This window comes from Ambystoma mexicanum, chromosome 6q (assembly GCF_040938575.1).
Source record: "Ambystoma mexicanum isolate Mex_15411 chromosome 6q, UKY_AmexF1_1, whole genome shotgun sequence".
In the NCBI taxonomy this organism is placed as follows: domain Eukaryota; kingdom Metazoa; phylum Chordata; class Amphibia; order Caudata; family Ambystomatidae; genus Ambystoma; species Ambystoma mexicanum.
The window spans coordinates 773,818,990-773,836,365 of NC_090937.1; the positions used below are offsets into that span (position 1 = coordinate 773,818,990).

The 17,376-nt window shown below is 45.6% G+C and overlaps 1 protein-coding gene across 1 annotated transcript in view; it reads right to left on the reverse strand.

Annotated features, from left to right (window-relative positions):
* DCHS2 (dachsous cadherin-related 2) overlaps positions 1-17,376 on the reverse strand; it is a 1,925,309-nt gene that overhangs the window by 692,119 nt on the left and 1,215,814 nt on the right. Inside the window, exon 7 of the mRNA XM_069631304.1 lies at positions 12,728-12,827. Coding sequence (XP_069487405.1) covers positions 12,728-12,827 — 100 coding nt within the window. The remainder of the gene's footprint in view (positions 1-12,727; positions 12,828-17,376) is intronic.

The window sequence follows — 17,376 nt, forward strand, 5'->3', positions numbered from 1 at the left end:
TATTCTTAGTTTTTCCATATACATTAATATGATTATGCTCTGTGATTTGTGCAAAATGTAATCTATGATTCAATCATCTGAATTACTTTACTTTGACTGGTTGCCCTCTGTGTTACCTAATATTGTGCCCTATTTTTGTTTACACATGTATTTAATATTATGTTGTATATATTTATGTTGTACATCAGCCTCAGATGAAGAGCCAGTTCAGCTCGAAACAGGTGTCAGGCTGTTTTTGATCACCCTGAATAAACCTCAGACCGCATTTCAATAGTTGCACTTCCTTGGCGCAGTGTGTTTGGGTTCCTTCTGTTCTTTGTCATAGTTGGAAAGAACCATCGTAACAATGCACAATATTGTGTTGCTTTGCTTCCTTACTCAAAGCATTTTCTCTTTATACCTTCCTTCTCAACCACATAATAGTTATTTTTAGTTCAGTATCATGTCTTTTTTCCTCAAAACTCATGTGTCTAGGCATAGATTGGAGATCTAAGTCAAAGCCCAGCTTAAGTGTGCTCTTATCATAGACACTGTTTCTCTAGTGGTGCAATGCAGAGGTGTAGTCAGCAGGGGTGTAGTGTCTATAAATTCTATATAATCAATATTGCCCGAAAGTTAAGACACTGAGAGTGTCGCAGTTTATTACGTGGTCACACTCAACTCAGAGAGTTCCTTCCCCCCCCAATGAATGTGGTGCACAATAAATCACTATTCAATTTTTAAGGTTCAGTTTGATAAGGCCTCCAACCCATCTCGCACCCAATCCCAACAATTACCTAGTGCCACAATGGACTAGAAACCAGGCCGGTGTGTAGTGAGAATATATATTTATTAATTTATTAAAACCAAATTTGACAAATAGTCTAACATCAGTCACCAATGCTGTGGCAACACAAGAACCAAACTGACTTCCGTAATGGCACCAACAGATATGCAGTCACAATTTCCCGCATCTTTCTTTTCAAATCACCCACCAATATAGAAAAAGAACAATTCAAGACACACAGTGATTGCTGATTTGGCTATAATACTTTTTCTCCCAGGAACCCCCACCCTCCAAACATCAATAAGACTTGACGCCTCTAAATTGAAAGGCAGTGACAGAGAGTGGGAACATAATTGGAAAATTGTTTTGGGATTCTGATAATATGCTCTCTTTGGAAAGAGGAATTCAAGGGGCAAAATCTTTTTGTTTACTTATTACCACGTATGCAATATGAGGGAAAGAAAAGCAATGGGAAATGTTGTTTTGCCACACCTAAAAAGAACAGGCAGGGGGTTGTGGTTTTAGTCAGAGCAAAGTGGAAACAAAGGGGCAATTTCGTTTTGCAGCCTGCACACTCATGTGGAAACATGGTTTTGGGATTCATTCTTTTGGCAAATCTTTATGTCTGTACTGGCTCAAAACACAATGAGAAGCGCTTGTTAGTTTTGAATGCCAACAAACCACATCACGTGATTTTTATCGGGGAATTAATTGATTTACTTTAATTAAATATGCTAAGGATCTACACAGACATACATGATATTTTGCTATGGGGAAATAACTAAAACATTACTTGAAAATGCAGGGCCTACGTAATCTATGGCTTTGGGGATAGTTTTATGTACAGAAGAGGACTTGCAATGAGCATCAGGGAACAGCAGGGCACCATGCAGGACAGCAAGGGTGTCAGTCCAGGATAGTCCCCCCTGGCTCCTCGAAGGGGTCTGAGTCAGCTTCTATGTCTCCTGGTCCCTGTCTCCAATGCAAGATTTGGGGCCTCTATGGTTGGGTGAATCTCTCAAGAGTTCAGCAGCAGGTTACCTCCCGGAATAAGTGAAAAAGCAATCTGGTTTACTTATAGCGCAAATGAGATCACAAACTTGTCATGATTCCTGCAAAAAGGGATTGGTTGGTTTTCTCTACCCACCTCCCACCTGTGTGCTAATAGGACAAGGAGATGAGGGGAGTGAGTTAGAAAAGCTGTGCAAGGAGAAAGCTTCATCATTCCAACCTGACATGTGGGCTTGGCATGTTCAAAACTCTGAAAATCTATCAACATATCAAGTACCCTAATTTTTCAAATCTTTCCAAGTATGGCCATATTTTGAAGAACTACATTTTAAGGAAAATTAGGTGATGCTAATCTGAAGTCGGCACGCCCTTCCTATGCAGAGATACGTTTTTTCTTCATTTACTCAGGAGCCGTATCAGTGAAAAATATGCCACTTCATAGTTCCCATGTTAATTTTGTCCTTTACCCTCACACCAACTTTCATATCTCTCGGAATAAAGGGAAGGCCCAAATCAAATAATAACTTTAGTTATGTTTATCACAGAAAAATCAGTTTAGCATGATTCAAAGGGGGTTAATTTCACGTTTAATGAAAGTCTGAAACGGCCATTGTGGCATATACGATGCCCCTTTTATGCAATAATATGTATTTTTCTATTAACTTCCTTATTCACTTTCAGTTTTTGAGTATGTGATCAGCCATAGGCTGGCTCATATGTATCCTCCCCTCCCCAGTCATGACCTGTAATGGCCCTAGCTGCAACTCTAATGGACATTTTATGGTAATGGTGAGCTTAAGGTGACTTGTGCTGAACGAACAGGCATGGCCTTTTCTGTTACCACTGTGGTTTAAATCTAGGCAGTGTATTTCTTTCTATATTTTTAAGCAATGCCCCTGATTGATGGTTGACAACCAGACCTCTCTCTCTAGGATCAGCAGAGGAAAGGTCTTGGAGGTTAAGTTTCATCTTTAAGAGAAATGACCGACTGCATGTAAAATATTTTGTTAACAGTATGCCCCATTTGTATGGTGGTGAGGAGGGGCGGATCATAATTTTCGATTACGCCGCTCCCTCATTCCCTGTAATACAAATGCCCCATCATTTACGCTGGCATGGACTACATAGGAACCCAGTGTAAATGCTGCCTGCCATGTGTACATGGCAAGTAGCATTAACTCAATTTGCATGGGGGAGTACAATAGGGGTGATGTACAAGCATGTACACCACCTTTTCCCCTCCCTTTTGCACTCCGCTGTGCAAGTGAAGAACATTTGTTGGATGGGGACCCGTTTACACAAAAGTGCAAGTGTACAGATCCCTCCTGCTTTATTACGATGGGACTCAAAAATCAGCCACAACAGGCATTTAAGGACACTAATCTCAGCCTGAAAGTCTTTGAGTAAAGGAGAATGAACAGGTTTTATCTTCACTGGCTTTTAAACTCACACACAATATATTTTACATGACATTTTATAATGCACCTGGGCCTTATATCCACCTGTAATGTACCTCTTTAAACTCACAGTTGCAAAATACATATCACTTCTGGATTGTCCATATGTATAGGGCAGTTATATGAGAAAACCATGTTCAAACTCTGAAAGTCTAGTGAACACTTCTCTTAGCATACTGTCATTTGGATGAGGAAAAAAGGAGGTTCTTTTATTTCTTATAATTAGAATCAGCTCGGTTTCACTTTAGATGACTGGCGCACAATCTGGTATTACATTGAAGATAATGTACACACAGCTATCTGGCTATAAGAAAAAAAATGCAGCTCTCCATGGATTTAGTAAAACATCGTTTTCAGCCACATGTCTTTCCTTTCCTTGCTGAAATGCATTGTGCATATCTTCACACTTTTGAGAGTTATGCCCACTTTCTTTCCTTTGAGACTTAGGCCTGTTTTTGGTTCAATAGGCCTCATGTCTGACATCACCATTTCTGTGCTGATCTTATCCTTCAATAGGACTTCACAAATCACTCTGGCCTCTTTATTTCTGGCATTCAGGGTCTGTATTTCACACCACAACAGGAGGAATTTGATTAAATAAATGCAAGATATACGAGCGGTTGAGCAATTAATCATTCCTGTCTGGAAATAAATTGCAGATCGTGATGGAAGTGGTTTCCCCTGCCACTGAATCATCAGACTTGTGAACTATTTGAGGTCGTAAAAGTAGCAATCCTTTTTCACTATGGGGGTCGTTCCGAGCATGGAGTTAAGGTACAAACCATGCCGGTAATGATTTACGGGCATGGTTTTCCGCTCCATGCCATTCCGACCCCTCAGACCGTAAATGATGACACCGTAAACTACAATGCCGTAATTTACGTTCTTGGGTCGCGCGCGCGCCCCACCATGCCGAAATTAACGGCATGTCGTAAACTGGAGCTGATCTCAAGTAAGGAGCACACGTAAATTACGGCCTCCCCAAGGCCGTAAAGTACCTTACCAGTTTGGAGTACATACAGGCATCTCAGAGAAGGAGTAAAGAACCCTGAGCAGTGGGACCCAGAGCCACAGGTGCACACAAGCAACACAGATGGAGGCCAGGAGTCTGCCACAGCAGAAAAGGAACACACCCACACACCACACCCCTCCCACACCAAGATGACACCAATTGAACAAGCAAGGCCACAACCACACAAACCCCTGCAACAACACCACACCCCCCACTGAGGAGACACAGGGGTAGAAGGAGGGGGCAGACAGGCCCTGCATGCAGCACCAGTGCAGCCTCCGTTACCACCCCAGCAGCCCCCATGCACACGCAGCATGTCCGGCCGCTCTAGGAGAAGTCCTACCAGATAGACACCCCTGACCACCTAGACTGTGACACCGTCACCACCATATTGCGCCACAGACACAAGAAAAGCGAGCACCATGCAAATGTACAGTGCCAACCCGGCACAAGTGATGGTGTTGCCTGTGGCCAACACCCATGCCAAAGGCACCCACCAGCACACAGTGGCATGTCACAACCGTCCATTATGCGGCCACATATACAAGTGCCGTTACACCTCCCCAACACACAAGGGTCCACCAATCCCCAACATGGACCACCCATGAGATACACAACAGTAAAGCTGGACCTAATGCAAATGGAGGCATGCCAAATGCCAATGGTGCCCTTGACAGCACCCACAGGTCATATGTTGACCAGCCTTGCATGCACGTTGCGGACAGCAACTGCAAACAATAGCACTCCCCCTACGTGCAGATGGAATCCAACGCTACCAAGAACCGCACACATGGGTGGGCCCGACAACAAACCTGCCACAGAACCAGTGCAACGGCACATATGAACAGATTCCCACTTTGCCAGAATAAGACACCCACATCACACTACATCTCCACCAACTGACAAGGGCTAAGCACACTACACCAGCACCACTCATTGGCAGACACCACAACCGTAAGCGCATATCGGAGGACACACTGCACATGCACAATGTGGCATCCCCCAGCCTGGCACCACATTGGAGACCCATCCCTGGGAGTGGAATTCACAGAAGGCAGCAGGGGTACGATATCACGTCACCGGCATGGCACCCCCATAGGAGTGTTGGGAATCACCTTAGAATGGATCAGAGCAGGATGATGACCATGATCCACAGACTACAGCCATCACACCCAAATAAGAATGTACACAGTGCACAGCACTACAATGATCCGAAATCAGGACAGCAGCATGCAACAAAGAAACATGTACCCCAAGATGTCCACACCATCGTTCACGGACCATCATGTAGACACAACACCCCACTGCATTACATTGCATCAGACACATATTTGTGTCCCTGATCGTGCCCAATACATCCATGGACATGTCCAGATGGCCATCATTGAAATACTGCCATAACAGCCAAGTACTCTTCTCCACCATGACAGTCCACACACCCACCTCATTTGGCGACACATGTAGCTGTTGTTGGCTGTCCCATGACAGCAAGCCACATGACCCCTGTCATGAACCCCCTGAACAGGCCCATGGGGCAACCAGACTATGGCCATACCCGTGCAAGCGTGTAGATGAAGCAGTCACCAGGCTTGCATGATGCATATATGTGCCGGCGAACCAGGACTGGTGGCTGACCCCACCACTGATATCTGGTGTCGAATGGGCCCATGCCATATGTGCAGATGGACAAAAAGTGCATCCCTACGTGAGCGGCTATCACCTCTGACATGGTACTGCTACAACCACAGGACGATGCGGTGAAGGCGGAGGTTATAGTGCCAACAAGGGTTCATTGAGGCTGTGCACTTGAGGAACATGTAATGCTCTGTACTTACAGTGGACAAGGTCTCCAGGACACAAGTCAGTAGAGGGTGTCATGGCATGGGCACACAGGGCAACGGACTTGTGCATACTTGTACACCATGCACTGGCAGTAGTCAATGAACAAATGTGCAATGATGAATGTCCACAACGGTTGAAGTTTGCAACACCAATTGTGTATTGTGATAAATAAAAAAAAAATAATGCTTACATCAGCAACTGCCCATGCCCCCTCCCCCCACCCCCAACTCCAGAACACAACATCAACCCCCTCCCAGCTCCCCCCAACTCCAGAACACAACATCACCCCATCCCTCCTCCCCCCAACTCCAGAACACACCATCATCCACCTCCCCCTCCCCCCAACTCCAGAGCAGTCGTCCCATGTAGGATGTGGGGCCCACATGTGGCAGAAACGCCTAATATCTCTTGCCCCCCTTGTCTGGGGGAGGCAAATCCCGTTGATGCAAGGAACGCCGAGTGCGTCTCTCCGGGCTGCATTGCGTGGCCTCACTGGTCGCGGCCGTGTCCTCCTGCTGTGGCTCGGTATTTTGATGCCCTGCCTCAAGGGCATTTGCTATGCGATTGAGGACATGGCATAGCCGGGTCGTGCTGTCCTTCATAGAATCGCACAATCTGGTGGTGCAGTCGGTGAGGGACTGCCGTATTTGGTTAAGTTCTCCATGCAGTTCTGCCCTGGCCTGGTGATTGTACTCAATGTAGTTCTCAATTTGATAAGTCAACTGGTGCACTCGGTGCTAGTCAAGTGAAGGGAGACCATCTGATGATCCACTTGCACCAGCATGCTCTGCAGGGGGTGGTATGGGTGGACTCGGGGGAACAGCGTCATACCCCTGCGGGTCAGGTTCCAGTCTGTGCACAGGTGACGGTGCATCCCCAGAGTCACTGCATGACGCCAGGGCCACAAGGCATGGCTCTGGCCTGTGCATACTGTCTTGGGTGTCCTCCGACATGGGCCACTGGATGGGTGGCGGGCTGGGCTCCCACTCATCCGGTGCGGTGGCAGTAGCCTCCCCTGAGACGCTCGACTGTGCCGAGCTAGGGGTTTCCACAGTTACTGCCGCAGATGCTGTGTGGGTTGCTGGTCTCCCAGCTTCAAGTGGCCTTTCCGTAGGCTGGGGGGTGGTTTTTATTGCTGCTGGCTTCGGCCTGACCCTGCCAGTACCCGCGGAGGTGCTTGGCCGGCTTCCCTGGGGCTCTGTGCTGTCATGGTCTGTGCCTGTGGGGGTAGAAGAGAGGGACAACATTAGTGTATGTGCAATGTCCTATTTGCATACATGGTTGCATGGACATTTCGGTCATTTACGGTTTGTTCTGTTTGCGGGGTAGCTATGGCAGTGGTACATGTGCATGGCGATGGCATATACGCATGTTTGGGAGTGACTCGTTGTGCCCTGGTCATGTCCATTTTGGCTAGTACTATGCCTACCACGCTGGACAGTGTGCATGATGGGCTGTGCAAGTCAATGCACTATGGTTGATGTGCGTTATGTACTCGCACTTTGGCCAGCATTAGGCGGCACTTGCCTCAGCATTTGTTGGATGGGGGAATGCGTTGGATGGGGAGGGAAACAGGAGAGGGTGCCTTCGATGGCCCCTGGGTCAGTTTACATCATGCAATGGACATTGCCAGTATACACTGTCAACACTCACCTCCTTCTCCAGAAGTCGTTCCCCCGCAATCCATGGTCCCCACGCCCTCAATGAATTCAGTGCCAATGAGCTCCGCACAGGTCTCCTCCCACGGCTCAAGTTGGACTGCGGTACTTGGGCCACCTCCCGTCTGCAGGGCCTGGCTGCGGTTGCTGGAGAGGAGGCCCCGCACCCGGCATGGCAGAAAGCGAGTGTCCGAGGGCTCGGAATGGGCCGAAATTTTCGGTCTTCAACCAGCACAATGTCGTACTTTACGCCATGCCGGAAAGTACCGATACTTACCGGCATGGCTCGGAATGAGGACCTATGTCTTTTACAGTTAATACTTGGCACATTGAATCTCGTCGATAGCACTATCAATGGTCACCAACTCAGACCTGTCTACATCTCCTTCATTAGCGGCGTTCAGTTTGACAACCCAGTTAGTTATGTCACCAGAATTCCTATTCCCTCTTTTTAGTCATTTGTTGGCTCTCTTTTTCCAAAACATGTAACAATTGAATGACCACATTTCTTTTGATATTCTTCTCAATGTTTAATGCCATGTGACCAATGTGCAATATCAATTGTGTGTTGATCATATGTGACCATTTATTTTGTATGATTTGCTTACTTATCACAGCCTTGGTAATGACCAGGGGGTAGAAACACGTGTCGGCTGTCTACAACTTGAAGAATAAACATCTATTTCCTTGTTATCTGAATTATTGCAGTGATATAATCTGTATAACAGTGGACTTTTTCAAATTTAGGGGTGTTATTGAGTGCAAGACACCTTCCCAAAACTAATTCCGTTTTTTTCTTATTCCAAACTTTGTGGGAAGTTTGAGGGAAGTAGTTAACTCGCTACCACCCTTTCTTTTTCCATTTTTGGGAAATCAGATTGAAAATACCAATTTGTGAGTGGAAACTAGCGCACACGCAATAGATCGATCCCACAATAATAATCATTCCCTATTATTTAATGTTCACCGCTCTGTAGGTTGCACACGCACAACATTCAATTATGGCTGCTCTTCACCTGCTGTGCCTCCAAACATTAAGGGCCTCATTACACGGAAGGCGGTGAACCATGGCGATATTAGCGCCATGGTTCATGCCGGTAAAATACCTGCACTGCCTCGGTGGAAAGGGGAATTACTGCCCCATTCCAAGGTTGGCGGGGCGGTAATTCCCCCTGCCACCATTGCCCTTCCCCATTCCCATTTTTGCCCCATAGGGCTCTATGGGAATGGGGAAGGCTCAAATTACGGTACCGCAAATTGCGGTACCGTAATTAGCTCCACTGGTCCCTTTGCGGGTTGGTTTTTAACGCCTGCAAAAAGCAGGCTTTAAATTCCCCAACCCGCAAAGGGACCTCGTAGTAAGGCGGTAAGGATTTACCGGTACTGGTAAAATACCGGTATCGGTAAACCCTTACCGCCTACCGTGTAATGAGGCCCTAAGTTGTTTGCACTTTCAGTTTGTAATGAATAGCATCAGTTCAGCAGTGAATTGCTGTCTATTAAGGATGATTTAGAAGGCTGGAATCAGGTTGAGTTGCAGTTTGTAAGGCAAAGTAAGCAGGTATTTTCCATTTGGCATCTGTTTTAGCTGCCATTTCCTGACCGTTGTTTGCCCCTTCTTCAAACAGCAAAGGGTTCAAGTTTGCGGTATCACATGACATTGCGGGTAGTGTCCCCAGTATGGGTGCTACTGTTTTGGGGCATTGGTTGTATGTGCCCTTCTTAGACGTGTGTGTTGATGGCATATTGGCGAAACTACTACTGCTACGACCACAATGTTCGTGGAATGTAATAGTGTGTTCTCTTCTTCCTGTGTTCGCTCATTAGCAGCTACAATGCAGTCCGAGCTCATCCTTTTCCTCTGCTTCTATTGCTGGTTCATTAAACCAGTCCCTAAAGTCTACGCTTCGTGCCTTTCCTTTCTTTTGAATTACTTGCATTGTCCTAGTGGTTCCGGTTTTAAAATGGCTGTTATGCTGGGAATGCATAAATGAATGATCAGCAAGTGGGCTTTCAGGTTGTTCCTCATTGAAGTTTGGTCAGAATGATAGAACCTGACCTGCAATAAGGTGGGAAGTTCCAGGGAAAATGATTGGCAATGTCTTACCTTTGTTGCAGTACATGGCCATATGATGGTACTATCTGGCATATTCGGTGAGTAGTTACACACTTGCCAATAGCTGACATATTTTGAGAGAAAATCAAAAGAGGAAGATTTAGAATTAATCTCAACCTCTGGCACTGCTCTGGGACCCTCCAGACCATCGTTCTTCACCTGCCAAGCCATTATAAAAGGGGAAAGACCATATGCAAATCGGGCTTGGTTCCACCCCAAAAAGGGTGGTCCAGCCCAAACTGCTTGTTCACATCCCTTCTGCACAAGACCACAAGCATCCCCAAACATGTTTCGGCCTCATTGGGCCTCATCAGTGAGGAGTAGCATGGGTCTCTAGGTCCAGCAGGTACGGGACCAATGTCTGGGCATACCTGCCCCACTCAAGGTGACTACAGTACAAGGACACTTGATCATAGTGATAGCATTTGCATTTGATGGCATTTTCATTTGATGGCATAGCCTCCTATCGTATTAGGAAGTTCAAAATACATGCGTTAATTAATGTATCTGCCTACATTCCAAGCCCTCTGATGAGTGGGGAGTTGCTATTTGCCCTCCCATGCGCCTGCCTACATTCACCCCAACCTACACCACACTTCCATTCATCCCAAACCCATTCCCATCTCCCCCCCTCCATATACCTTACATCGACCTCTCCCAGCCGCCATGCTCCCCTGCTCACCCTGCTGGACCTTTTCTTCCCACCATTGCCAATGGCTGCCATGGAACAGGAGAGAAGGGACTAAGAGTACTTGCTGTCTCCATTGTCCACGGCAGACAATTTAATTGTAGGTTTTTTAGCTTGTGAAATATCCACACAAACTGCTCAGTGTGTTTGACTTACCACAAGGTAACAGCACAGGGACCCGCATGCATTTTAGGAGCAGATTGTTACGGCACAGGAATGCCCCCCACTTTCTTAAAATAATTTTCTAGGAATATAATGCCAATACATGGTGTATGACTGTAATAACAAAGCATAGAACAACAATACTTGGCATTAGGAGGGAATGCCAGCCATACTATGGCACTGCCTGACTCCCAATATGCACATATTCCCATTCATCCATCCATCAAAATACCTTTGAAATCATCCACTCATTCATTCGGAAACAGCAGTTTCTGACAAATGAAACGCTGCGATTACTATTTCAACAAAGAGGAATATATACATTAAGAAATTAAATCCGAAAATCAAACCGAGCTTTGTGGCAAGTTTTACAAGCCCTATCTGCTGCACTCTGCCCAGCCCCGGAAGCTTCATCTAGAAAAAAAATGTCATCACATGTAAGAGGGATACCTTGCTTTTCTGCACATTTCAAAGCACATCATGTCTGTGAATTGGGATGTGAATTGAAATGCGTGGAGGTGCCTCCCCTAATAGCGCTTGATTTGCACAATTGCGTATGGGGGAGGGCAATGGGAATGGCCTTTGTGAGAGAGGCATAACTTTTCGGGTACATATGTGGTAGGGTAGCCCTTTATTTTTGCCAGAAAACATGTTGTGATTCAGGCCCTGCATGAAGGGCCCGAGGAACAAATCGGACTTGATTTCCCTTGTTGTATGGACGTGAATCTCTTTGTTTATCATGGGCTACTCAGGTTACGGATTAAAGTTGAGAACCTCAGTTCGACTGAGTAGCGTATTCTGTGTATATTCTGGTGCTTTATATTCTCAGAAACACAATGGAGCTCACATTGAGCTTGGCGTATCGGTAAGACAATGGGCCTCATTACACGGTAGGCGGTAAGGGTTTACCGGTACCGGTATTTTACCGGTACCGGTAAATCCTTACCGCCTTACTACGAGGTCCCTTTGCAGGTTGGGGAATTTAACGCCTGCTTTTTGCAGGCGTTAAAAATCCAACCCGCAAAGGGACCAGGGAGCTAATTACGGTACCGCAATTTGCGGTACCGTAATTAGCGCCTTCCCCATTCCCATTATGCCCTATGGGGCAAAAATGGGAATGGGGAAGGGCAATGGAGGAAGGAGGAATTACCACCTTCCCAACCTTGGAATAGGGCGGTAATTCCCCTTTCCTCCAAGGCGGTACCGGTAAATTACCGGCATGAACCATGGCGCTAATAGCGCCATGGTTTACCGCCTACCGTGTAATGAGGCCCAATGCATAAAAGGTTTACGTAAGGCTGTTACGTATTTTGTTAACAGTATGCCCCATTTGTATGGTGGTGAGGAGGGGTGGATCATATTTCTTGATTACGCCGCTCCCTTATTCCCTGTAATACAAATGCCCCATCATTTACGCCAGCATGGACTACATAGGAACCCATTGTAAATGCTCAGGAACTCTGCCTTAGCCAGTTAGGTTTAGTAAGAAAAGGTACTAATGTGCTATATTTTAATGGCTATGTTTACGTTACTTGGTGTGTGGTGAAGTAGGTTAGTTTCTGTCTACCTAGACATATCAATACTGGCAATATCATTATTAAGTTTAAGAATGTTAAGTACCTGAATTATAACTGGATAACCTCTTCGGCATTCCACAATGCTTATGACGCAGAATGTTAGGTTAGAGCCAGGTGATGGCAATTGGAGCCTCGGAAGGTGCACCCATCGCTGTCTTCTTAAACGTTTATTGACACATTGTTCACCATGGGAAATGGAGAATTATTTAAATTAAGAAAAAAAAGACTGAAGCACAAACACTTGGTCGTGATTGATCAGCAGAACTGATCGTATCAACAGGGAGACTTCCAGTGAGCCCTGGTATATGTATTTTTTCCAATTCAAATGTAGTGGAATTTGATGAACGCCTGTGTGGTGGTGTACAACAAGCATTTCACTGATAAATAATACATTTTAGTGGTAGGTACAGATCTCATTTCACTAAAGTTCAGCATTACCTGATGAGAGTGAATATATTAACGTTCCATTCTTTCCCGAATCAGGGTCCTTGGCGTATACAGTGGACACAAGTGTGCTTTCTGGCTGAGATTCCAAAACCTGCAGCAAAACAAAGCAAGTAACATTCACATGGATTCATCTTGTGGTTTACATTATGTGCTGTTTGTACACCATTTGACATTCTAGGACAGATTCATTGTGTGATGATTAACATTGTTTCAGATTTGACAAAATAACCAACCTCAGAAAAACAGTGTGCTCTTCTTGTACCATCCCCTGCATTTCAATTCTGGGATTATTCTTTCTATTTTGCTACTTGACCATTATTTTAGCACTCCAAAATCATTGTTCTTTGCTGAGCCTGGGATTATTCTTTCTACTTTGCTACTTGACCATATTTTTGAGCCTTTCTCTATGGCTGGTTGCCAGATGCTTCTTGTATTTGTGATTTTTCTGTGATGTTGATTCACTGCCAACCATCTTTCTGGAATCAGAGTGCTTGAAAATGTAGCCAAAGATGTGGCTGGTGAGACCCACCACTTTATATCAAAGGAAGAAGGTCTTGCAGACCTCCATTCCAGAACCTGTGTTGGGATGCATAGTTAGTGCTTGCGTGAGTAAAGCTAGAAAGGGAGGAGAGGGAAAGAGTGCCAAGGGGAACCAATGAACGGAGAGGGGGGTGATATTGTATTTGGGATCGATTGCACCATGATTAGGGACTGCATGTTGAAAAGAAGGATGAGGGATACAATATTGATAGCCATGAAAAAGGATTTCTGCGGGTGGGCAGTTTAGACTATGAGTCAATCAGATCAGATGTTGATCTAGGGATAGCAGCGGAGGTGGAGTAGTGGGGCTCAGAGGACTAGCAGGGGGGTGAGATACTGCCTAGAGCGACACCAAGCATAGAGTGTTTGTGCAGTCCGATGTTCGGAACGTGACCAGGTTGCATGGCAGTGCTGAAGGGGAAGCGAGGGGGGAGAAAGCCACCAGCTAAGCAGGTGGGAGTGCAGTTTCCACTGTTACATAAAGGTCCTGGCAGAGCACAGTATATGCCCTAGCCACACATGTATAGAAATAATCTGATGAAGGAATTGCCATTACTCGCAGCAGGGGCATGAAAAAGGATATACACGCTCGAGACATAGGCAGCTGGGATTACACTAGCAGTAGGAGACATGCAGAGTTTGTTTGCCGCATTATTAGGAGACAAAGCTGCCGATATTTTGAAAAGAGCGGGTATTCAGAAATACAAATGGGGGATAAAAACCATGATGGACTGTATTTTAATGTTGTTGATGCCTTAAGAGCAGTGTATCCCAACATGCCGGACATACTTTTGATAATGATGCAAACTATGAAAGAGGAGGAAAACCCAGCACAATACATATTACTGATCCCAGAGATGGGGAAGGCTGAGACAGGGGATCCATGGGATAAGACAATAGCAATTCTTTATCACATTTTAAAGCAGGGGCTCCCAAAGGAGGTCCAGAAAAATTTGGATAAGGTGGTGAGGATCGAGGTAAAAGGACGGGCAGAGATTCAGGCGATTATAGTACATCATTGTAAGCGAAGGCAGCAGAAGGAGCAGGACGTGGTAGATACCGCTCAGAAGGATGAATCGAAGTTAGTACATGAGAAATTAGCAAAGATGAGTTTTGAAGCAGCAATGATTATGGGCCCTCCTGTAGGGCAGGTGGAACCACGAATGTCATCGGTAGAGCAGAGAATGGCACCAGAATGGAGAGAATGGTACGTAGGCTATCCAGAAAACATAAGGGTACCAGGGGGGTTTGGGAGGTTTTCAAGGAGGTTAACAATGAGGAAGAGAAGGTTTCCGTGGAGGTAGAGGAGGATTTGGTGGAGCAGAGCAGAGATTTGGTGGTCAAAGACCATGTTGGTCATCTGGAAGAATGGGCCATTTTGCGTGAGAATGAAGGAGCAGGCAAGCAGCTGTGTATGGTCCCTGCTCATATCCCAGCGGACCAGGGGCCCCAGTCACACATCAGCAGCAGTATGGAATTATGCCTCCAAATGCCCTCCAGGTGCCCCAGCAGGCCCAACAGCCCCAGTATCAATATCCAGCACCAGAACCCCACAGATGCAATTTCCAGCAACAGTCACAACAGCCTGGACAACAACAGTCAACAGTCAGTACCACAAATGTGGAACAAAATAATTTGCTGAACAGCACAGTTTCACTGTATACCGTGGGCAGTAATCCTTTTCTGATCCCAGGGTCGAACACATACCCAGATTAGGATAGCCCACAGAGTGCTTTGGCGTGCCCACTCCTATCAGTTACTGCGGACCCAGGGGAGGAACACTTGGTAGGTGTAGGGATGGGTAACACATCATTCAGCTTTATGGTTGACACAGGTGCAACAAAATCATGCATAAAGGAGACGCGCTTTCCCTTATCAGGAAAGGTAATGGACATGCAAGGGTTCTCTATGGCAATAAATGTGGTTCCATTTACAGAAGACTTACCCATCAAGGTAGGTAACGAAGACTTGTTAGCACTCTTATTGTTTTCAACTGCAACTCTGGTGAACTTGTTAGCCAGGGATCTGTTAAGCAAGTTGAATATGACAATCTGATTCTCAGAAGAAGGGGTGGTGTGTTCCTCACCAGGAATGTGTTATGCTAGGCTTCTAGCAATAGCACAAGCAATGTACAGTGATGCTGTCAGTAGAGGAGTGCCATTGCACCCAGATTACTTTATGTATGGAGCAATTGTGCTGCTGAGTTGGTGCCAGGCATCGTGAACAAACCATGGAGAGTAGCCTCTGAATTTTTTCTAGGCAAGTTGTGCCCCAAGATCATGCTTTGGGTACCATTATTATGATTATTATGCTAGATTTGGAGACGGTGCTGATTGCAGATGTTAATGTAGCATTGATAGGGACTGACAATGAGGGAGATGAATGGCATACAGTTGTATGTATTGATCCAGCCTAACCACTTAGTACAGTGACGGATGGGCAGTTGTTTGAGGATGCTGATAATGAATGTGAAGTTATATTGGAGGTTTGTATCCCATGTGAGATAATGATACAGCATAGGAATGTCCCTTGTCCTATACACATTGCAAAATTCATGCCTGCACACTTAGAGAAGTATTTGTTACAGGTCCCAAGCACTTTATGGATGGACAGCACTCATGATATAGGGATTTTGAAGAGCATAGGAGCAGTATGCATCAAGATGAAACCAGGCGCAGTGTTATCCAGAGTAGACAGTATCCATTGTCAAGGGAGGCAGATGAGCGAATACATTATACAAGTGTGGCCTTGTGGCAGCGTCCCAGTTTAACACAGCAATATAGCCTGTCGAAAAAGCAAAGGGTTCAAGTTGGAGGAGGAAAGAGGATTTGTGCCCTTTGAATAATATTCTTGGAGCAGAGTTTCCAATTGTACCAAACCCAACCACAATCCTTTGTAAAATACCAACAGGTGCCATACACTTCACTGTTATTGATTTGAAAAATGCCCTTTTCTGCCATTTTAGCTTTTTCTACATGCACATTACATCTCCTCCTTTTCTCGCATTGCCTCCCCCACATCATTTGTTTCAAAACAAAATAGTGGCAAGGATTTTGCAAATATTATTTAACCACAATTGGGATTTTGCACAATATTGGGAAACTGATTCTCAATATCGGATTTCGTTTACCAAAAGTTTCAACACACACGATGTTCTCAGGGGTACTGTGATTTCCCAAGAATTTTTAAAAGAGTACTGCACATGGATATACATGAACAAAGTACTGTCATTCAATATGTAGATGACCTTTTAGTGTTCATCACAACAGAAAAGTTAAGTAGTGCAGATCCAACTGCATTGCTGTCACTGCTTGCAGACAAAAGTAGATAATGACAAAATGTAATATTGTCAGAAAGAGGTAGTGTACCTGGGACAGATAATGTCATCCCAGGGGAAAAGGATAACCCCAGAAAGAGCCGTTGCAGTAGGGAACACAACTCAGCACACAACAGTGAAAACAATGCATCAGTTTCTTGCTTTGTGTAACTATTGTAAAGCATAGAGTTTTGACTATTCCAGTTACGCAAACCATGTATTGCAAGGACTCAAAGAGGCACAGAAAAGGAAAGGATCCTTTATATGGACAGGAGATATGATAACATGTTTGCAGGCAATCAGAAATGCCATAAGCAATGCACCAGTATTGGCAACCCCTAATTAAACAAAGGAGTTTTACTTGTTCTCACACTACAACGGGCAAGAAATGACTGATGTTGGCCCAGCAAACATCTATGGGACATAAACCCCTGGCATATTATAGTGCTATATTAGAATCATGGATGCAGGGTCAGTTCTCTTGTGAACAAGCACAGGCCGCAGCGGCCTTTGCCATTGAAAAATCTGTGCTGGTCACTATGGGCTGCCCAGTGACACTATGGGCTTCATTATGACCCTGGCGGTCCCCTAATGAAGGATGCCGGTACGGGACCGGCACCCTTCATTACGGGAGTGCCTATTACGAGGGTTCCCTTTACGGTACCCGGAACAGACGTCTGGTAAAACCAGACATCCTTTCCGGGTCCCGCGAGGGGAAGAGGGAGCTAATAACGGGCCATTTGTAATGTGCCTGTTATTACCTCCCTCCCCATTCCCATTGAGG